The sequence below is a fragment of the Schistocerca piceifrons genome, chromosome 1 (assembly GCF_021461385.2).
Source record: "Schistocerca piceifrons isolate TAMUIC-IGC-003096 chromosome 1, iqSchPice1.1, whole genome shotgun sequence".
Taxonomy (NCBI): domain Eukaryota; kingdom Metazoa; phylum Arthropoda; class Insecta; order Orthoptera; family Acrididae; genus Schistocerca; species Schistocerca piceifrons.
This window is the reverse complement of record NC_060138.1, coordinates 709557125-709580567: the sequence shown is the minus strand read 5'-3', so window position 1 is coordinate 709580567 and position 23443 is coordinate 709557125. Positions and strand designations below refer to the sequence as shown.

The window sequence follows — 23443 nt, the reverse complement described above, 5'->3', positions numbered from 1 at the left end:
CCGTCAGTGTCAGCCAGTTTGCCGTGGCATACGGAGCTCCATCGCAGTCTTTAACACTGGTAGCATGCCGCGACAGCGTGGACGTGAACCGTATGTGCAGTTGACGGACTTTGAGCGAGGGCGTATAGTGGGCATGCGGGAGGCCGGGTGGACGTACCGCCGAATTGCTCAACACGTGGGGCGTGAGGTCTCCACAGTACATCGATGTTGTCGCCAGTGGTCGGCGGAAGGTGCACGTGCCCGTCGACCTGGGACCGAACCGCAGCGACGCACGGATGCACGCCAAGACCGTAGGATCCTACGCAGTGCCGTAGGGGACCGCACCGCCACTTCCCAGCAAATTAGGGACACTGTTGCTCCTGGGGTATCGGCGAGGACCATTCGCAACCGTCTCCATGAAGCTGGGCTACGGTCCCGCACACCGTTAGGCCGTCTTCCGCTCACGCCCCAACATCGTGCAGCCCGCCTCCAGTGGTGTCGCGACAGGCGTGAATGGAGGGACGAATGGAGACGTGTCGTCTTCAGCGATGAGAGTCGCTTCTGCCTTGGTGCCAATGATGGTCGTATGCGTGTTTGGCGCCGTGCAGGTGAGCGCCACAATCAGGACTGCATACGACCGAGGCACACAGGGCCAACACCCGGCATCATGGTGCGGGGAGCGATCTCCTACACTGACCGTACACCACTGGTGATCGTCGAGGGGACACTGAATAGTGCACGGTACATCCAAACCGTCATCGAACCCATCGTTCTACCATTCCTAGACCGGCAAGGGAACTTGCTGTTCCAACAGGACAATGCACGTCCGCATGTATCCCGTGCCACCCAACGTGCTCTAGAAGGTGTAAGTCAACTACCCTGGCCAGCAAGATCTCCGGATCTGTCCCCCATTGAGCATGTTTGGGACTGGATGAAGCGCCGTCTCACGCGGTCTGCACGTCCAGCACGAACGCTGGTCCAACTGAGGCGCCAGGTGGAAATGGCATGGCAAGCCGTTCCACAGGACTACATCCAGCATCTCTACGATCATCTCCATGGGAGAATAGCAGCCTGCATTGCTGCGAAAGGTGGATATATACTGTACTAGTGCCGACATTGTGCATGCTCTGTTGCCTGTGTCTATGTGCCTGTGGTTCTGTCAGTGTGATCATGTGATGTATCTGACCCCAGGAATGTGTCAATAAAGTTTCCCCTTCCTGGGACAATGAATTCACGGTGTTCTTATTTCAATTTCCAGGAGTGTAGTTTCGCCACATGTTTAGGACACTCATTACAGCACTTCTTGAATACTCGAAACGCTCGTGCAGAGACTCTGGACCATCACAGTCTGTCCTCAGTCAAACTCTGGTAGACGCACAGCTTCCCTGCTCTACATACGGATGGCACGAGCACTGATACTACATGCAATATGAATGTGTCTAACTAGCAGTCATTTCTCACCACGTAACGCTGCTATCACCTGGATGGGTTTGTATCGATAGTAGGTCATATTGTTCTGATTGATCAGTGTATGTACACTTGAGATTCGTCAGTTCTGGGTTTCTTTGGTATCATTCGAATGTTTACTAGTTATAGGAACCTGGATGTAATGATACCGTACTGTGATCATTGCGCAACTCTGGGTTACACTTGCTCATATTTAAATAAAACACTCCTGTGTGGAGTGGCCGTGCGACTAGAGGTGCCATGTCACAGATTGTGAGGCCCCTTCCACCGGAGGTTCGAGTTACCCTCAGGCATGGGTGTGTATGTTGTTCTTAGCATGCATTAGTTTAAGTTGTGTGTAACTCCAGGGACCGATACCCTCTGCAGTTTGGTCCTTTAGGAATTCACACACATTTGAAAATTTTTAAATTAAATATGGTCTAAGCAGTTCTAGTAAGCCTCTATGACTATAACATTTAATAGTGTGATAATAACACGTTACCGTAAGGGCATAAATAAGAAAATGAGCTTCACTTCGCAAAAGTTAGAGATTTTATAAACATTTGCATTCCTGTGGCATGCAAGTCTTTATTGATTTACTTTATCTCCAATAAATGAGCTCTGATGGTTTGAGTAACAGCTTGCTACCCAACTTTAAAGTCTCTTTCTGTATTACTGCCTACAAACGGTATATAACTTAGCATATGGTCGTTTAAAATACATCACCGACTTTGATCGTTTTCCATAATTAAATTATTTATTTTCCTGTTAAAAAACAAATTTCCTACTCCTTTAGGACTCTATATTTGATAAAATTAAATCCATGAGAATGTATATTATTGTGAATAACTTATGTAAAATCAAAATCGAAAAGATTGTGATGCTCCTATTGTTTATGCACTAGGCAAGAAAAGTAATGCACCATGAAGGAATTATACAAATAGGTTTCACCTGATTTGTGTGCAACCCAGATGACATACCTTTTGGTGGTCCTCTTTTCAGTACAGTCGTTTGACTATAGAAAATGGTTTTTATAATTGGGCACAAGAGATAACTGCTCTGTATGGCTATCAATCCAGATGTAAATTAATACCACTAAATGCAAATATCAGAAAACATGCTATTAGATATGATGCAGCCATTACGCTTGTAAGCCCAAATCTATTAAAGTAAATGATATTTCAGAAAGCGAAAGTCAACCTGAAATTACATTATGAATGTTTTTGTACTGGGCTGGGACTCTAATTTTGCAACTACTGTTTCTGTTAACGAAACACAAGAGATCTTAAATATGGTTTGAATCACAAGTAATAAAGTGTGCACTGGTTCAAACTTGAAATGACACAGTACAAAGTGTTGTGTTGGACAGGGATTTGAATGCAGCACCTAATCGAATTGGTAACTAGCACAATCAAATGTCACAAATCGCAATGTTTGACCAATAGCGCGATGACTGAAACTGTAATGACTAAACAAAAATGTTTTGTCTTACTTGTACTCGAACCCAGGACCTATCGTCGTGGACTTCTAGTCAGCAACGTTAAAAATCACTTTATTTTACAAGTAGCGAGATGCACACACGTCTGAACTGGAAATAACACGTTGTACAATTCTCTACTGACTAGGAGGTGAACCCTGCACATACAATCATTGTTGACTGCACATGAAGGAGCATTGACACTGGAATGTTTGAACCTGAAATGATATGACAAAAAGTTCTATGTCTGACTAGGAGTCAAACTATCACCAGTCGTTACTGTTCAAAAGCGCATATTTAAAAATAATAATTATTTGTTATCAGTAGCTTGATGTGCTCATGCTACAGCTTGAAATGACATGACTGAAAATTCTGTGGCAGCAAATGTTTCGATTCCAGACGTGCGCCTTTCTTAGAGACCATAAAGGCGCTGGAATCTTCGGGAAACAATGAAACAGTGTAACTATATCATCTCAAAGTGGTCAAAGTTGGCCAAAGAAGAGATCTGAGTTCGAATCCCAGACCAACATCAATATTTTAAACATTTCAAGTTCAGACACAACAACAATTAAGTATCCTGTGGCCTTACATGGCAATTAGCTCATCAATACTGGTGACAGAGTCTCAACCTGTCGTGACGTCCTCCTCTATCATGACCCAACTTACACCGACTCTCCTCCAGTAGCTAGCGAATTGACATCAAGTTTAATGTGAATATGGAACCATCATGCAACCCTGCCTTCTCCAACTGGAATTACCAGGGGTGAAGATGGTCTGTCTGTTCTCATTAAAAACGGCTACCTGAGGCAGGAATCGAAACCAGACTTTAAGAATACGTAGCTAAAAGCAATCCAAAAGACCACCAACATACACAGAGCATAGGTACCTAATTGTATCGTGAAGAATGAAGCTCCACACAGAAAGAGATATCTGCTTCCCTGGAGGTTGATTACAACCTGTTCGATACATTCATTTCCTTGTTCGTTTCATTAGCTGCCTTGGCTACCCAGTGCGTGCTTTTGACGTGATTTTCTGATCACTGAAATAAAATCATGTAACAGCCAGCTGCACGAACTGGCAACGTGGCAGAATGCGGAAATCTCTGATGGAAGTGTTGCTTTCCATTTGTGATTCCGTGATGATGTATGTATTTATGGTCTACCCATAAATACGGCGCAGTATCAACGCAAAGCCTCGATAACGAGCCCAAATTTATCTTTCCATTTTTAAATCGCATTTCGTGTCATAATTTCGTAGATGAGAGCGTAGTTACCGTTTCTTATGCAGCATGTTATGTGAAGAGTAATGATGTATGTAATCCACTTGTGCAAAATTTACCAAAAAACTGGACAAGTGCTGTAGGACTCGCGCTCTCAGGAATCTGTACAAAAGTAGTTACGTTTATTGATGATAATAACAATAGTAATAATAGTAGTAATAACAATAATAATTTTGGTGGGGCACAGTATTATGGTGAGAATTTTTCCACTGGACACTGAGTTGGCTGCCACCTTTGCTCACTAAATATGTACTGAAGCTGTTTAATAAGGCAGGATGTAATCGCCCCCGGTTGGCGTTGGGAGCAGTGCAGCTAAAGATGTGGACAGATGGAATAATTATTCTGATTCGATACTTCTCACAATGTCAAGGATATTAGGCAGTAGTTTTGTGGATCACTTCTGCTACCCAAAAGAACTTTCTTTTGTATGTGTATTTAATTTCTGTGAGTTTACATAATCGTTCAATAATAACACAACGTATTTGTCGGCGCTAAAATTCGAGCTGACTTCGTGTTGTGCACCTCGCTAAAATCATTGAAATTCGTATTTTCCGCCTAAACTCGGCTGGCATCGTAAGTCTTCTCAGGGGGACAGGAAAGACCTTCGAAAGAACGATCAAAACTCGACTTCAATAATCTCTTGTGTATGACGAAACTATCGGGCGTGAGCAATTCGGGTTTCAAAGCAAAATTTCTGCAGACATGCAAGTGCTGAGGATCACTGAGTTTGTTACCAGACATTTCAGTACTATGGTGTCGACAGCTGCCGTCTTCCTCGATGTTAAAACTATGACAAGGTCTGGAAGGAAACCTTCCGCGCAAAATTCGAGAAGACACCACTGTAGACGAGTGTTATCAAGCTGATAGCGAAATTCTTGGATAACAGACGAATAAGGTGGGTTGATTACAGTCGAATGTGAAAACAGCCATGGCAGGAATACCGTAGGGTTCCGTACTCTCGCCCTTGCTGTTCATCACCTACGTTAATGACATGCCAACTGTAATTCACGTACACTTGGCTGAATTTGTCGACGATACCGTGGTTTTCACCAGTGGACGGCGCCACAACGCAAATATTCGGAGGTTGCAAGTACAACTTGATGCCATCTTACTAGGGTGCAGGAGAAATAAGATCAAAGCAGTATACTTAAGCAGAAAACGGCCGCAATTACGAGAGTCACTTACCATCTACAGGAGGAACTATCCTTGGAACCCAGTGGTCTGGTATTTGAGAGCGACTTTCGACGCGCAGTTGTTCGGTCATCGACATGTACAGGATCTCTAGCAAAGGGCTTATGGTGTGGCCAAAGAGCTGATACCATTCGTCCTTAGCAAAGAAATGACCATTTTGGCAAAGGTCAGGCTCTACAAAGCCACTGTCCTCGCGAAATTCCGCTATGACAGCACGGTCTGGGGCCTCTACAGCAAGACCCAACTGCACAATCTACAAGCCTTCAAGAATAAAGTCTTGAGGTGAATTTTTCGCGCCTTTCGATACATTGCGTGAAGGAGCGAATGTCCACTCGCTAGCAGATCTTATCAAACGATGTTCTGAAAAATTACACACGACAATGAATCAACTGCACAAAACACTTAGGCACATACACGATTAGGCATTTCTCAGGTACAAGAATAGCATCAGTTTAAAGTCCCAAGGCTCTACTTAATAGGGAACCAAAGTCTACACACAAGTGAAAAAGTAAGTGAACTATACATCCAGGGAGAGTCTTACGAGTTGATAACCTGGCCCTTACAAGTCCTCTCCGCCTGAATAAAAAATAAAGTGCACCTTCAAACCTTTACCTGTCATCGAAAAGCAGGAATCACAAGCAATGAGGGGCTCCAATTAAAAAAGAAAATCAGTGGCATCTAAATGAGTACAGTTCTAGTTGCATTTGGCTGAAATCAACTATGTTTCAGTACTGTATCTATCAAAGTACTGAAACATTGCCACAAATATATTCTTAAAGTTCTGTATCACATATTTAATGAATCTATAAATCGGGGTACTGTTCCCAATAGACTAAAATTTGCGGTTGTTAAACCACTCTTCAAAAAGGATGATAAAGCAGAGGTTTCTGACTACTGTCCAATTTCATTGTTAACAAGTCTTTCAAAAATCCTTGAGAAAATTACATACAATAGAATCATGCCTCACCTTAATAAATATAACATCCTTAATAAAAATTGGATTCCAAAAGGGTGTTTCAACTGAACAAGCCATTTTCTCATCTGTCAACCATCTCCTTGAATCAGTAAACAAGAAAATGTCACCAGTTGGAATCTTTTGTGATCTGTCAAAAGCATTTGACTGTGTAGATCACAAGATTCTACTAAAAAAAGGCTGAGCATTATGGCTTAAAAGATAAATTAGGGCCGTGTGGGATTAGCCGAGCGGTCTAAGGCACTGCACTCATGAACTGTCCGGCCGGTCCTGGCGGAGGTTCGAGTCCTCCCTCGGGCATGGGTGTGTGTGTTTGTCCTTAGGATAATTTAGGTTAAGTAGTGTGTAAGCTTAGGGACTGATGACCTTAGCAGTTAAGTCCCATAAGATTTCACGCATATTTGAACATTTTTTGATAAAGTAGGGAAGTGGCTTGAGTCATATCTAGATGACAGAAATCAGAAGGTAGTATTAAACAATTGTGCAAAGGCGCCTGCCAGGTCTGATTGGGGTATATTAAAATGTGGAGTGCCGCAGGGGTCAGTGCTTGGTCCCTTACTTTTTTTAATCTTTGTAAATGACCTCCCATGGTGTGTGACCCAAGAAGCATACTTCACCCTGTTTGCAGATGACACAACCATTGTGATTGACAAGGTACCCAACTGCAGTCTAGAGAACACTGCAACCACTGTATTCCAAGAAGTTCTACAATGATTCACTGCAAATAGTCTGTCCCTCAATGTTAATAAGACTGATTTCATTCAGTTTCAAACAGTAAACAAAAAAATTGGAAAAAGCTAAAATAAAATATGGAGACAAGGAAATAGTGAAAGTTGTATCTTCCAAATTTCTAGGTTTACATATTGAAAACAAACTAAACAGGTCTGTCCACATCACTGACCTATGTAAAAGACTGAATTCAGCAGCATTTGTCATTCGCTCAATTGCATCTGTTTGTGACATGGAAACAATCAAAACTGCATATGTTGGTTATTTAAATTCACTGATGACATATGGCATTATATTCTGGGGAAATCAACCACAACCAAATAAAGTCTTTGTTGCACAGAAGAGAGTTATCAGGATTATGAGTAAAGTGCATCCTAGATCTTCTTGCAGAAATTTAATCAAACAGCTGGGGATCCTCACCATGCCTTGTCAATACATGTGTTTTGCGAACAAAAATTATGCAATTTACAAAATGAATAGTGCGTACCATGATCATAATACTAGAATAAAACGTGATCTTCACAAAGATTTAAAAAATCTCAGCATGATACAGAATATAGTTCATTATTCAAGCATAAAAGTGTTCAATAAACTTCCTGTCCATATTAAATCAGTCATTGGGGATCTTACTAAATTCAAAACAGAGCTAAAATTTTATCTTTTGGATAATTCTTTTTATTCTTTGTAGGAATTCTTTGATAATGTTTAATATTTCTTGAATTTGTGTTTAATTTCATGCATTCCTAATAGAACTGATTATGTAGATTAGCATATCACTTGGTGGCAGAATATTTTTTGGATGAATTACTTTAAATTTGTTTATGTAATCATCTGTGTCATTACTGCACTATTATTTATGCAGTCATCTATATCATTACTGTACTATTATCTGTGTTGTTATCTGAATTTTTGTGTGTGATTATTTGACATGTGGATGTCCTTTTTAATGTATCTGCTTATATATGTTAAATTGATTGCCTCATGATCATCTACATGTGGCTATTACTGTGATAATCTGACAAGTTCTACATCCTAGCGATACAGTCGCGTCAAGGATCCAGGGAACTCGAAAATAAATAAATAAATAAAAATAAATAAAATATGGTGTGAACGTAAACGTTGCGCTACGCTACTGGTCAGACGTCGAGGATGTGCATAGTTATCTTTGGTGTGTTTGTAAACAAAGTGCAAGAAAAGAAGCGGAGAATTTGACCAAGAAATACGTTTTAAAGAGATGATTTTTGCCTTTCTGAAGGAAGCATAACCCCCAACACGTTATTTTATGTGATCAATAAATCACATATATAAATATGTAAACATCGTTTTCTCCACTTTTGCCAGCTCAGTGTAAATTTGCACATGCGAACTGTGCTTGACGGCTCAGTATGTCAGATTTTGAGAAAGGACGTGAAGGCAGGCCAAAGAGATATTTTTCTGTGAGTAAGGTACGTATATAGTTTATTAAGATTTCTAGTCTGATCTTGGCGTGCATTGCATTTATATTGTTTCCATAGAACTTTAGATCTTGTTTTGGCATGGCGTAAAACTATAGCAACTACTGCCACGAATGCTTTGATGTAATTTCATGACCTCCGCGTTTGAAATCCACCAATGATTACCGAAACAATCCAAAAATTCGGTGATGAATTCGTCGGACGGCGTAGTAGTTTATGGTTATGCAAGGGATGGTTCCCATCAAAAATGGCATGCCTTCTCTGAAAGCAATCATATCATATACCAGCTGATCTTCAGTCACCTTGCAGCACTGTGTGTGGGCATGATCACCAACCACCTGTCCACCAGAATAAATGGTCCCTGCCATACTGTGACCAAGAACGAAGTTAACCACCCAATGGTACAATATTGTTATGAGCACAAAATGCTCGAGTTCAATGTCTGTTGCACAGCCCATACCACCTGGCTGCTCGCCATCAGCTCAAACTTTCCAAAACTACGTAGATGGGGGTTATTGTTGCAACACATCCTTCGCAACTGTAATGCTCCTGGCCTCAATCTCTGCAAACCCATTGTCCCCACACCTTTTACTGAACGGCCCTATGGTATCATCCTTCCAAATCCGCACCTCCATGTCATCTTCGTCATGTGCCATACCTCACCAGCTCCAACACCCATGTGTGTCGCGCGCGCGTGTGTGTGTGTGTGTGTGTGTGTGTGTGTGTGTGTGTGTGTGTGTTTTTTACCAAAGTTCTCATTCCCTTTTGTGTGTGCCCGTTGGCAACTTGACACTTCTGATTTTCAGTGAGTGGTCTCCTTTACTCCTGAATTAAGGCCTTGTGAAAGGAACCTTCCCAGCATTCACTTTAGCAACTTGTGAAAACTGTGGGAAACTCACTGCTCAGCATATGGTTAGTAAACAAAACAAAATGTAACAAGGGGCTAACATCATGCACAAGAAGTGTGATGAGTGATATGACTAGAATATAAAACTTATATTACCTTTCCAAAAATAGATCACTTTATTACACATCTGAAAAATATAAACACACAAACACCCACTTCCACTACATCCATCATTACGTTTCTTGCAACTGATTTCCTACTCTGGGGAGGTTATTGCACTGCATCTGAGGTGGAGAACAGAGAAAACATCATTGTAGCAACACTTCTCAGCAAAGAATGTCTTTAACTTTGTTCTAAAAGCTGTTTCCATCTCTAACATTGTTATGTATGTTGACATTGCATTACAAAGAATGACACCAAGGTGGCTCACATAGGTTTGAGAATGAGCTGTCCTTTGTATGCTCTATGGAGGGCGTACAGTTGCAAATGTTATAACCTCTTGTCATGAGCACACATTTGTTTATGTAAAAGAAGGGTATAGTAAGCATGCACAACTTTTTGAATTGGGCTTGCAATGAGTCATAGGTGACAAAATTGAGATAGTCCTTTTCTGCAATGTAAAAATTTCATTTAATCTATTATTAATTTTAGCCCAAAAAGCTAATTCATAAGCTACAAGAACTGGAAGTAACAATAGTAGGCTAAGCCTTTCTAGCAACTTCTGAGGGGCATACTTTTGGAATGAGTCTCAAAGCAAAAGATGTTGAATCAAATCTCTGGGAGAATTGTGCTACATAGTTTTTCCAGTTTGTCTTGATCAATGTACACTCCTAAAAGCTTTGAATGTAAAATAAATCAAACTACTCCTAACTCATTTCTGCCCTTTTATCTCGCATCTATGAAGGAGCAGACATTGATGATGATCCACAGCTGTATTAAATATTATGGAACTTATTCACTAATTTCAAATTCATTTGACTTCAGCTGTAGTAGGTATAGATACACAATCTATTATTGACACATGAAAGTGTCTTGGTCTGGCACAAGTTTTTGTGTCTCTCCTGTAGAGTGTATATCTATAGCTATTACAACTGACATCAAATGAATTCTCAATATGCGAATAAGTTTCCTAATATTTAAAACCTGTGGATCGTCAGCAATGTCTGTTCCTTCAGACGTGCAAAATAAAATAGTATTACATGTCTAGATGAGCTAAAAACAATGCTAATAACATTGCTGTCTCCCTGTTGTGGGAGCCCTATGATGTACCAGTATTAGGGGATGTAGACGGTGTGGCATATGGAAGTTTGAATTGGTATAGGGGCTGTGCATGTATAGCTCAAGTGTTTTCAAGATTCAAGAGTTCATGATTAGCTGCAAATCCAGGTTTGAATCCTGAGAATCTATGACAGTGACACAGAGGAAAAGGGATAGTGTGAATGAGGAGAGAGAGCAGCAGTGAGAAAGAATGAATGAGATAGTAGCTGTGAAAGAGAGCAAGAGGGAGGGAGCAACAGTGAGAGGAGACAGTAGTAATAGTAGTAGTAGTAGGACAGAATGAAGGTGACTATGGGTCTAAGACAGGAAACAATGACAGTTAAGAGAAGCAGAATGAGATAACAAGAATGTGTTGGTCTGAATGAGTGTGCAAGCATGGGCAATTTGGAGTGGATGGGTATGAATGGCTTACAGTGATGGCCTAATGAGTGTGAGCGAGTTACAGTTAGGGGAGCTGGTGGGAGTGAGAGGTGAGTCACATATTGAAACTGGCATGAATATATTCGATTGACAAAGTTTTTGGGAAAAGGTGGAGTGAGACAGCTGGTTTATAGTTACAGAAAGAAGAGTAACACACATTGTTTTCATTGTCTTGGGATACCTTATACCTAGTTACTTCTTGTAGCAAACAATTGAAAATCCTCTTGTTATTTTTATTAATGATTTCTGTGACATGTTTCTACTGTTATTATGAAGCACATTTCTAATCACAAATTTAACTGCATTGTTATCTTAAGACCCAGTGCCCGTCATCTCAAACCTTAAGCATATGTGTGTGTGCCAGTAAAATATTTGTTCAATTATTTTACTTTCCTAACCATATCTGGTGGTTCCTTGTACTGTTACAGATGAAGTGTAGTGTTACATGCAGTGTAATGCTGTGTGCAAGTGATTGCTATTTGTAATTACTATCTCTGGCACAGTCTCTGACTTATGTTTCCTCATTTGTTTTTATGCTGTTCTGTTGTTTAATTTTCTAGTAAAGGCATCGTATGAGTTACGGTGTGTTTTTATGTTGCAATTAAGTAAATACAACTAGTCCTGCAACACAGACATGTCGTAAGAGATTAAAAGTTCATTAGTTAATTGCTTTTACTACTTGCCAATTTTAAAATTTACATTGAAATCATTTTGCATTTCTCTGCTGTTTTGAAGGGGTTGGCAGTATGTTAAAAGGAGCTTCATATTTTCTAAAGCAAAGAAAAATTAACTGTTGATGATGTGTAGTAACAGTTATCTTTTTTGCTATTTCACAAGGATTGTATTCAGTCTTTCTCAATGCATTTCATCTGTTTTAGTTTTCTAACAAGTACACATGCTCCACCAAGTGTATAGTTTTGCCTGCAGAAGCAGCTTCTCATTTCAGAATCCGTAACTGTAGGAGTGCTTGATTCTGTTTCCCTCAATCATTGTTTATTGGTGCAAAGAACTTGGACTTCCTTACGAATGTCATTTAGAAGAATTTTTAATTCACCCTTTTTCTTTTTAAAATTTGTACTTTTTGTGCAGGAATGTTAAAGAATCTATTCAATCTATGCCTTCCCCTCCGCTCATCTTAGTAATTTTTTAGTGCTGTTTGACACAAGAAACACCTCCAAATGTGGTTGAAGTATTGCTCTTCTCTCAAGTGCTGGTCATTACCACTTGCACTGGTGGTTGCCTTCATACTGGTTGTTTTGATTCTGATGTTTATGCCGCTGGTGCTATTATCTGCTTTCCGCCTAAAACTGCTCTTGTTCTCCTATCTCTAACAACAGGAATTTGATCATTGGTGACCTGAAATCCACTTAGGTTCTCAGGATGTCTTGCGAGAAGATGTATGTGTTTTTGGAATCCTTAGTCATTGAGTTAGCATGGAGGAAGTCATTATGTTTGAGACATCACATTGTACGTAGGTTCATAATGTGTTGCAAGATTTTACATTAGCTGACTGTCACTAATACTGAAAAGGAGTTTTTCAGGTCACTTCTGCTACCCTTCTTGCAGAAGGGCATGAGCTTTGCTTTCTTCCAGTCTCCAGACACAGTCTTTTGTATGAGTGTTCTACATTATATTATGGTTAATAGAGGGCCTAGTTCAGTTATCAATTGCATATAGAACCTGGCAGGGATTTAACTTTGACATGGTGCCTTGTTCAGTTTTATCAGTTTCAATTCTTTCTCAGTGCCAGAGACACTATCTGTATCACTCATCTTCACAGTGTTGTGAAAATTAAACTGGTAGGGCCTACAGTACTTCTGACCTTTCTTTGTAAAGGAAAATTTGAAAATGACATTCAGCATTACAGCATTTGCTACTCTCTCCTCAATTTTTATTCCTGCTGCACCCAAGTGCCTGGCCACAAACTGAGTTACTTAACATATGACAAGAATTAAAATGGATTATATAAGAGGTTTTTTTGATAAAATTCTGCTTCACTAGGGTTCACACTTTTAGTATTTATATCTCTATAACTCTAAATTTATTGTACACATTGAGCATTAGTTATTATTTCTTTAAAAATTGTTTTGCAAAGACCGTATACCATGTAGCATCCTTCCCATCATGACTTTTTCCCCAGATAATACATTTCCAGTGCTTAGTCAACTATTTTATAACCTTAAGCCATAACTCTACATGCTTGTGGCCAAAGGTAAATGTTAGGAGTTCTTCCTTGAGACATGACAGTTCTGTTTGTCAAGCTGAATGAACAAACAATTTTTTATATTTCTTTCAGTTGTCCTTTAGGTTATCATTATCTGTACAACTGCCTCATTTTCACTGATACCAGTTTCAGTGTGAACATCCTCAAAGAGTTTCACCCTATTTGTTTGCAGTAGATCTGATGTATGTAATATGTAATACATTGTATGTAAGCCAGCTGTCTTGTTTCTTCATTTCTGGTGATGTGTTTTGTGGAGTCATGCGGAGTAGCATCCATTTAAAACAGGAACAGTGTGTCCATTGTCATTTTGGCTTCACAACCATCGAGCAGAAAGAACAGCATGAAACTTATAGTGTTTTGCTTTGTTGTTGTGTGTGAATGCCACGATGGGCAGTACTGTATTCTATTCTCTCTGTCTGACATAAACATAACATTGGAAGCACAACTACCAAAGTCTAATTGTAGCATTCTGGGAGGCCATTCTTCTGTGAGTGGTTGGGAGTTGCCATCCTGTGGAGGGTGTCACAACTTGAAATTATATGTGACACTAGTCTTGATAGCAAAACTTTGCCACAATCAGAGATCATCATACACGGTGCTCCATGATGTCTTCTGCAAGGAACATTTCAATTACCAGAGCTTCAGCCGTAAGCACAGTTTCGGTGACACTGTAGCAGGTCAGGTAGTAAATGGAGACTATATCCATCAATTCTCATTTGTCAACTTCAGGAATCTCCCCAAGAGGTCGTTTTCAAACCAGTGAAAAGGCACTGCTGCAGTCTGAATTGGTATCATGTGCACCGCTGGCAATAGTGGCACATGCCTCTGTCACTGGCATTCCGTACATTAGCTCACACAGTGTCTTGATAGATCACAATACACCTGACTTGATACTTGTGTCTGATTCTGTCTAGAGTCTTTATGAATCTCTGGTGACCTGATGTTGGACAGTCGTGAAAAGCCTCCTTCAAGGCCACTACAGTTTTCACCAATGCATGATATTCGCTCTGTCAGCAACATCATCATTTAATGCAGCAATGACTGAGGTTTCGTACATGATGCTTTGTGCTGCCAAGGTTTCCTTGAAAAGTAGGTGGCTTTGTTGTTGTTTGCATCCATTTTTGTATACCACTGTGATGTCATACTCCCAAAGCCGCAGTACATATCTCTCCAGTTGACCCAATGGATCTTAAGGCTAGTCAATCAACTTAGAGGATGGTGGCCCAACACAACAGTAAATGGTTTTATCAATAGATATGGCTGGCACTTGTGGATGGCCCAAACAACTGCAAGGCAGTCTTTCACGGTTGTAGCGTAGTTCATCTCTGACTTGGAGAGTACTCTGGAAGCATAAACTACCACCATTTCAGCACTTTCTTAAATTTATACTAGAACTGCACCTATCCCATACCTGCTAGTGTCAATGTGGAGTTCTGTCTTGGCATTCTCATTACACAGTGCTAGAACTGGGAAAGATGCCAGTACCTCTATAAGGACAAGGAATGAACTTCCTTGCACCTTGTTGCAGGAAAACTTGGTGCCTCTCTGCAGTAGTTCTTGCAAGGGACATGCCTTGATACAGAAGCCCTTTATGAATCGGCAGTAGTACAAGCACTTCCAGAGAGAGCTTTACACACATCAAATGAACCAAGAAGTCAGAAAATCAATGACTGCTTTTAATTTCTCTGGATTGAGACCAAAACCCATTGCCCTTAACTAGGTGCCCCAAGATTTTTATTTGTTGGATGATGAAGGGCCACTTTTTTGGATTCATACAAAGCCCTGCAATCTAAACGCACTTCAGCATTGTTGACAGGCTGATTACATGTTCTTCAGATAGGCTGCTTAGATGTTCTTCAGCTGTATTTTATGGAGGTGGTGTTGTACAGCTTTAATGAATGTTAAGAGATGCATAATGCAATACACGACTGTATATCTTATTAGAGACAATTGATTTCGGTCTAGGATCAGACCATCGTAGGATCCCCTGTACCAAAGAGCAACAAAAACACTTATAACAAAGAGTCTACTGTTATAGTCTGCAGCTGTTATGTAAAACACACACACACACACACACACACACACACACAAATGCAACTCAGTTGTGGCTTCAGCTGCCAAAGGCTGCAGTCATGTGTGTGAGAGCTGCGTTTGCGGGTGCAGTTATGGCAGATTGGGGCATGACCTCTTCCAGGGTACAAGAATGGACTTCATCCCACAGGTTGAATATAATCATCGGCAATTGGCTGGTGTGAATGGAGTGGTTGTGATGGTTGAAGTCTTGGGGCATGATTGTCATTGAACATTCGTCTTCTTTCTGTGAAGCAGTACACAGCATATCCAGGGCATCCGCAGTTGAAACAAACTGGAATATTATTCTCTGTCCTCCAAATGTCTGCTCTTTGACGGTGCATTACATTTGACAGAGGAGTTGGTTGTATTGTGTTGGTTTTACTTACATTGGTCACAACCTGGATTGTCATGTGGTGACTGTAGCCCAAGTTTGAGTTGGCAGAGTCCTTTCTTCATAGCACATTCAACTGGTGGATGAGATTGGTGCTGAAGATTGATGCACCTCTTCTTTGACATTCTCCATTACTTGCTGATATATGGGGTCAACATTCATGGCATCTATCTCTTGTATTCTTGCTCTTACATTTCTGGCTGCTATAAACTACTCTACCTCTTGTCTTACTACTTAGTCCATAGGAGAGGCAAGGTCATGGTGCTCTTCCATGACTGCAACAGAGACCACTTTTGGGACTCGATCATACCTCTTTTGTCTGACTCTTCCTGTTGAACTGCCTTTACTAGTGCCAGTTGATGAATTCCTCTGCTGTTGTGACATTCTTTATGAGAAGAGCTTAGTACAATTCTTCTTCATCTCCTTTCATCAAATATGAGATTTTATTGGGTTCTGTCAAATTTGGATTCACAATGTTGCACACATCCCAAACATTCTCTATAGACTGTGTCATTTCTCCATGATGTTGAGCGCTGTTCTTCACTTGTTTTTCTGCTAAGTGGACTTGCTGTAGATTTTCAGCAAATATTTCCTTCATTTCAGCCTGGAATTTGTCCCTGTCATTGTCTATACAGGGGCGATGTTCTTGAGGATAATATTATGGAAATGGAAGAGGAGGTAGATGAAGATGAAATGGGAGATATGATACTGCGTGAAGAGTTTGACAGAGCACTGAAAGACCTAAGTCAAAACAAGGCCCCGGGAGTAGACAACATTCCATTAGAGCTACTGACAGCCTTGGGAGAGCCAGTCCTGACAAAACTCTACCATCTGGTGAGCAAGATGTATGAGACAGGCGAAATTCCCTCAGACTTCAAGAAGAATATAATAATTCCAATCCCAAAGAAAGCAGGTCTTGACAGATGTGAAAATTAGCGAACTATCAGTTTAATAAGTCACAGCTGCAAAATACTAACGCAAATTCTTTACAGACGAATGGAAAAACTGGTAGAAGCCGACCTCGGGGAAGATCAGTTTGGATTCCATAGAAATGTTGGAACACATGAGGCAATACTGACCTTACAACTTGTCTTAGAAGAAAGATTAAGGAAAGGCAAACCTACGTTTCTAGCATTTGTAGACTTAGAGAAAGCTTTTGACAATGTTGACTGGAATACTCTCTTTCAAATTCTGAAGGTGGCAGGGGCAAAATATTGGGAGCGAAAGGCTATTTACAATTTGTATAGAAACCAGATGGCAGTTATAAGAGTCGAGGGGTGTGAAAGGGAAGCAGTGGTTGGGAAGGGAGTGAGACAGGGCTGTAGCCTATCCCCGAGGTTATTCAATCTGTATATTGAGCAAGCAGTAAAGGAAACAAAATAAAAATTCCGAGTGGGAATTAAAACCCATGGAGAAGAAATAAAAGCTTTGAGGTTCGCCGATGACATTGTAATTCTGTCAGAGACAGCAAAGGACTTGGAAGAGCAGTTGAACAGAATGGACAGTGTCTTGAAAGGAGGGTATGAGATGAACATCAACAAAAGCAAAATGAGGATAATGGAATGTAGTCCAATTAAATCAGGTGATGCTGCGGGAATTAGATTAGGAAATGAGACGCTTAAAGTAGTAAAGGAGTTTTGCTATTTGGGGAGCAAAATAACTGATGATGGTCGAAGTAGAGAGGATATAAAATGTAGACTGGCAATGACAAGGAAAGCGTTTCTGAAGAAGAGAAATTTGTTAACATTGAGTGTAGATTTAAGTGTCAGGAAGTCGTTTCTGAAAGTATTTGTATGGAGTGTAGCCATGTATGGAAGTGAAACATGGACGATAAATAGTTTAGACAAGAAGAGAATAGAAGCTTTCAAAATGTGGTGCTACAGAAGAATGCTGAACAGTAGATGGGTAGATCACATAACTAATGAGGAGGTATTGAATAAAATTGGGGAGAAGAGGAGTTTGTGGCACAACTTGACCAGAAGAGGGGATCGGTTGGTAGGACATGTTCTGAGGCATCAAGGGATCACCAATTTAGTATTGGAGGGCAGCGTGGAGGGTAAAAATCGCAGAGGGAGACCAAGAGATGAATACACTAAACAGATTCAGAAGGATGTAGGTTGCAGTAGGTGCTGGGAGATGAAGAAGCTTGCACAGGATAGAGTAGCATGGAGAGCTGCATCAAACCAATCTCAGGACTGAAGACCACAGCAACAACAACAACATTAAGCTTCTCTTCATTCTTCTCGAGCCATTGCTGGGCTGTGCCATCTAAGGAACAGTACACATTTGCCTGTTGTATTTGGTGACTTAGTCATATCATGGCAGCCATTTCATCACATCCTGACCAGCCTCTCTGGAAAACATTGACAGATGCCTGATGCACAGCTGACTTACTGTTGGCTTGAAATTCATTGGTTTCCTGAATGTGTGGAACAATGGAATGATATACTGCTTCTGTTCCAGTTCTTGCCCATGTCAGTGATGGATTTTATATTCGCTAATTGGAGATACAGTGATGTAGATATTTTGAAGTACCCAATTATCCACCAAGCAGTGTCACACCATAACCACAATCGAGCCCAAATCTGAAAGCAGGGTCTTCAGTAAAGTACCAAACTTAGCACAGAAGCCATCAACTTACAGCCAGAAAAGAATTCCTGGTTGGGGAGTGCTGCTTTTTATTCAGACATAGAATATTCCAAAATATGCAAATGTTACAACATAAGAAATTTCAGGAACTGTCTGGAAACCATAAAAATTAAATAACAAATATTTACTGGTGATGTGGTTTGAACTGGTGATCCACAGCACGCTAACCACTACTCCACAACACATGCAGTACAGCTTGAAACAATCTACCACTTCCATTTCGCATATGTTCATATGTGCTCACTTTTACCAAAAAAGCTTACTTCTATCAATTTTGGGTTTTAGTCTGTCTTCCGCATCTAGTAGTGAGCTCTATGCTGTTTAGCTGTGCTCCATATTCTGCCACTTTACTGCAAGTACCTCACTGGTTGATCTCTAGGATTTAAAAATTACAAAAATGAAACAAACCTCATGTGCACCCCATATAGAATCAGCTATGTTGTAGAAGTACCTGATGGAAATCGCTTTGTGTATGCTTTCCGCATTTAAAGCACACATTAAAAATGTTTTTTAATGTGTAATTATGTCTTCTCTTTGTAAGTATTAGTGCATTCTTTTGAATCAATGTTGTCCCTGTAATAGGAGAAACGTGAATATGGACCAGGAATACGAAGATCACCTATTATATTGGCAAATCCTGATCGGGACTCTGTGCCAGAAAAAAATAAGCAGCCAACACAACAGCAGCATCAAACGACAATTATTCTTCGAAACAGGGAGGGTAGCTCATTTCCTACCCAGCGACCCAGTTCCAGCAATGCTGTAAGGTATGAATTTTTTGTAACAACGGTCACCAATACAGCATTGTCCTGTTTGAAGCAACTGATGTAGATTTGAATATTTGTTATTTATTTTTTCATTGAGTTTTTTTTTTGTTACATTTATTTAACTTTACAAAATGAATAATATTCTGTTATAATGTTTAATTTAATTTCCTAAGTTCACGTTGGAAGAAAGTCATTAGTAGTGTAGTGTTTCATGAATAATTTCCATGCAAATTCTAGAATCACTCGGCCTTCCACTGTCTCAAACACACGATATTTTAGATGGGAGTGGGAGAAAGGAACCATATCTGCTGCACGTCACATGTCTGTGTGTGTGGGTGTGAAATCAGGCTTGAGCAAAAGGTCGAGGTGGCGGTCGAACGGCACTGACAAGTACTTGTCGGTTGGTCCATGGAAGCTGTAATGAAAGCACATGGCAGCATCAAGGAACTGTGTTATTGCTGTTTTGTAACTGTGGCTATTGTTAGTGATGAAAGAACAATTGAGTAAAAAAAGATTTTTAGTAACTTTTATCTTGGACTTGCTGGAGGCAAGACATATTTTACGATATGTTTGTAGTAGAGACATTGTTGTTAAGCGAACTCTTTTCTAAATGGACTTAAATCTGTTTCTAATGTGAGATGATATGAGTTACTTACAAGAAATTAAATGTTTATGTGTGACGTGTGAATTTTGTTCTTATTAAGCTCGTTTGCACATACACTTCACACGCTTTTAGTCATAAAAAATGTTAGAACATGGTGACTGGTGAAAAAAGACTTGAAAAACAGGAATTTTAAGACCAAAAACAAGAAAGGTGGATGTTGTATGTTGTCATAGCAACCAAACCAAACGTGATAAAGAATTTGCTCTGAGACATCAGAACATGACCAATTATTCACAAGAAAAAATTTGAATTGAGAAATAGTGAAGAAGATTCCAGTGTGTTTCTCTAAGAAGAAGTACGCTTAGATCACTCTGATTAAGATGATCTGGTGTAGGAAGTATACAGCTCTCACATGCATCGTGGGGACGCAGATGCAGAAACCAACATGTGATGCCACTGGCAACAGTTGCTGTTCACTGGTGCTGACCTGCTTCCACTTCCGCTCACTGACACCTACATGGAAACCAACAACCGACGCCGCTGGCACCAGCTGCTTTTCACCGGTCCTGAACTGCCATCGTATCCACTCACCTAAGCTGTGAGAATTCTACGCTGGGTGAGCGCAAAACAGAACTTTAGTACCGTAGAAAGAAGTGATACAAACCATTTAATGGACTTCATTAGTGTAGTTATTACACTTAGAGTTAATTTTTAAATGCTCACTTGGTCTGAAGTTTGTAAAATCATGGGTCATGTTCAGCAAATTGGAGAGACGTCAGAACCGGCCATGTCTATGAGAAATACTAAAGAAGGGCATGACTGGTCTGAATTAGTAAATCTAATCAAAGCTCAGAGTATACAATTAAGCTTACTGAATTGTTGATTAAATGATCAAAGCAAAACTTTAAATGCTAAGTTAGATGACCAGAGTCAGCAGTCAAATGCTCAGAATGAAACTCTAAGAAAAAAATAGGTTTGATACATTCTAGTTTAAATGCTCAGAGTGAAGTTCTAAATAACCAGAGTGACACCTTGAATAGTCAAGCAACAAATCTAAGTTTGTTAAATACCAAAGTGGACTCACAGAGCAAAGAATTTGGTAATCTATGCGAAGGGATGGATGCTTTAACGACTGAATTTGACACCTTAAATAGTAAAGTAGAGGATTTGAAATTAACACTTAGAGAAGGAATTAACCAATACCTTGGATATTCATTAAATCAACTGTTCACTGACTTTAATCACAAACAGAATGATCAATTTCAGAATTTGACAAAAAAATTAGAATTTGATATTGGGGAAAAATGTAATATGATCGAATACGAAATTAATGAAAAGTTGGGATCATTTGAAAATGTATGTAACATTAAGTTTAATACAGTAAATTAGGGATTGAATACTTTAAAAGAGAGTATTGAAAAGCAAGATAAGTTAATGCCAATAATCCAATCGCAAATTACAGGTGTAAGTACTCGAGTGAATAATCTAGAAAGCAGCTTCCTAGAGAAGGTAGCAAACTCTGATATAGTAAATATAAGTAGTTTGGAGGAACAATTTGAAGGGGTTATAGATTGAGAAGTCACCAAGAGAATAACATCTTAGAACATGTCGCCTACTGTTTCTTCTGAACTTTCAGATACCCGAAAGGTTATAGGTGACTTGTAGGAAGAATTTAAACTTATCCAGGACAAAGTGGAATAATGGGTAACTTCGTCCAATGTTGTGTTAACCAGTGAAGTAGTTAATGATTTGCAATCGGGAGTGAATTCAGGGTTATCAAGAGAATTCCCTAAATTCAAACCCGATATAGATGTGCACCCAACACATTTATTGAAGAGGTTTAACCAAGCTTTGCCAAAAAATTGGGAGGACTCTAAAAAGTTTGAATTTGCTGTGGCTTATCTTCTAGGAGAAGCATCCGAATGGGGAACCATAAATATTGAGAACTTTTCCTCTTGGGGAGATTTTCAAAAGAAATTTGAAGAGAAGTATTGGTCTGCAAGTGCTCAAGTGAAGTTAATATTAGGTCCATGGGATCCGGGCGGAGGCATTTATCCCCCAGGGACATTCTGAGTTAACGGGCAGAGTGATGATTGTTGGATACTGAGTTGTTTTTGGTGTTTCTTGCAAAATAGTTTTCCCACACCGAATTTCCTTCAAATCTTAAACTATTCTGTCATCTATTTCTAAAATCTTAAACTATCGAATAATCTTATTACCTAGAAAACTGGATATGGCTACAACTTTCGAGAATCACAGAATAAGGAAGAAAGTGATCTATAGAAATGAAGTGAAATGAATAGAGTATTTTATATGTGTGTAAAATATAATATAATGTGAAGAGCTAAATAATTATTTTACTGTAGCATATAGATTTTTATATTTTGTATAGAATATTTGATACTTTTTATGAGATGTGATGTAAATGGGAGGGTTTGTATCAATTTTGAAAGGGGTGGGTATTGTAAAGCATGATTTACACCAACAGATAAATCATTACTAACACAAAACACACAGACAGACAACCCTCGCAAACAAGTGTGCCTGATTCTACACCATTTGCCGTTTCCATTGGCTTGCTACCCCCTGCGGATCCGGATAAGAATAGGCCCGCAGTATTCCTGCCTGTCGTAAGAGGCGACTAAACGGAGTCTCCAACATTTCAGCTTTTCTGTGATGGTCCCCTCTTGGGTTTGATCTCCACTTTTTCTAAATTTCTGTTGATAGTGCATGCCATTTGGAGAACGACGCCTTACGTGGTGTTCTTTGTTTGTCCATCATGCGCTGAGATCTTGCATGCTGCTTATTGTCACGTGGCGGGCTTGACCCCTCAGTCTTGTAGGTTGCCTATTTCTCGTCTCTTGCGCCGTACCATCCTTTACGCCTCCAATAATTCTGGACCATTTTGGCACCCGAAATCCAGTGCGGTAGCCAGTCCATTGTGGTGGGGTTGTTCAGTACCCTCTTGGTGGTAGCCCCCTGACAACACAGGGATTGCACCGCTGCGATCTCCCCACATATGCCAAGGAGTAGGTGCCCATCCTTTCTGGAGCACCGGGACTCCCGGCAATGGCCATCCCACCAGGTTGCCCTTGCTGCGTCTAGGTGGCGCTTGTGGGGAGAGCCCCTGATCGGAGTGGGTGGCTTCAGTGAGGATGACTCGCAATGAAACGGGTTAAATCGAGTCAAGCTGGTGGTCACTCGGCTCCAGCAGTCTCGGAGCACTTACGAAATGAATTGGATACTGTGACCTATGATTCTTGAGCGTGCCCCTCCCTGTCCACACCTTGGGAGGGCTGTAGGGCGACTCGGTCTCGTGAGCCGTATTCGCCTCGGTACCTAGTTTGCTGCAGGACTGATGCAGAGACCTTTCAGGCAATGAATCCCCAATTTTTCATAGACCACCTTGAAGATAGATTTGAGGAAGCGGCGATGCTGTCTAAAATGTGCAGTGGGGCGATTTTGATCCAACCGGCCTCCCCAGCCCAGTCGCAGGCGTTGCTCGACTGTGACAAGCTGGGTGATATCCCCATCTCAATTACTCCCCATAAAAGCTTTAACTTGGTCCAGAGTCTTATTTTCCACTGTGACCTCCTTTTGCAGTCAGATGAGGAGTTACGTGTCAACTTAGAGTGAGGAGGTGTCCACTTTGTCTGGTGCTT

General features: G+C 40.4%; 1 protein-coding gene across 4 annotated transcripts in view; it reads left to right on the top strand.

The window, feature by feature from the left end:
• The first annotated feature begins 8211 nt into the window (after window positions 1-8211).
• LOC124787729 (nonsense-mediated mRNA decay factor SMG9) overlaps window positions 8212-23443 on the top strand; it is a 109379-nt gene continuing 94147 nt past the window's right edge. Inside the window, exons 1-2 of one of the 4 annotated variants that reach the window (XM_047254590.1) lie at window positions 8212-8510; window positions 18993-19177. In XM_047254590.1, coding sequence (XP_047110546.1) covers window positions 8460-8510; window positions 18993-19177 — 236 coding nt within the window. In that variant the 5' untranslated portion in view covers window positions 8212-8459. Of the gene's footprint in view, window positions 8520-9306; window positions 9441-18992; window positions 19178-23443 lie in introns of those variants that run through there. The other 3 variants (XM_047254608.1, XM_047254581.1, XM_047254599.1) reach the window with 3 other exon arrangements.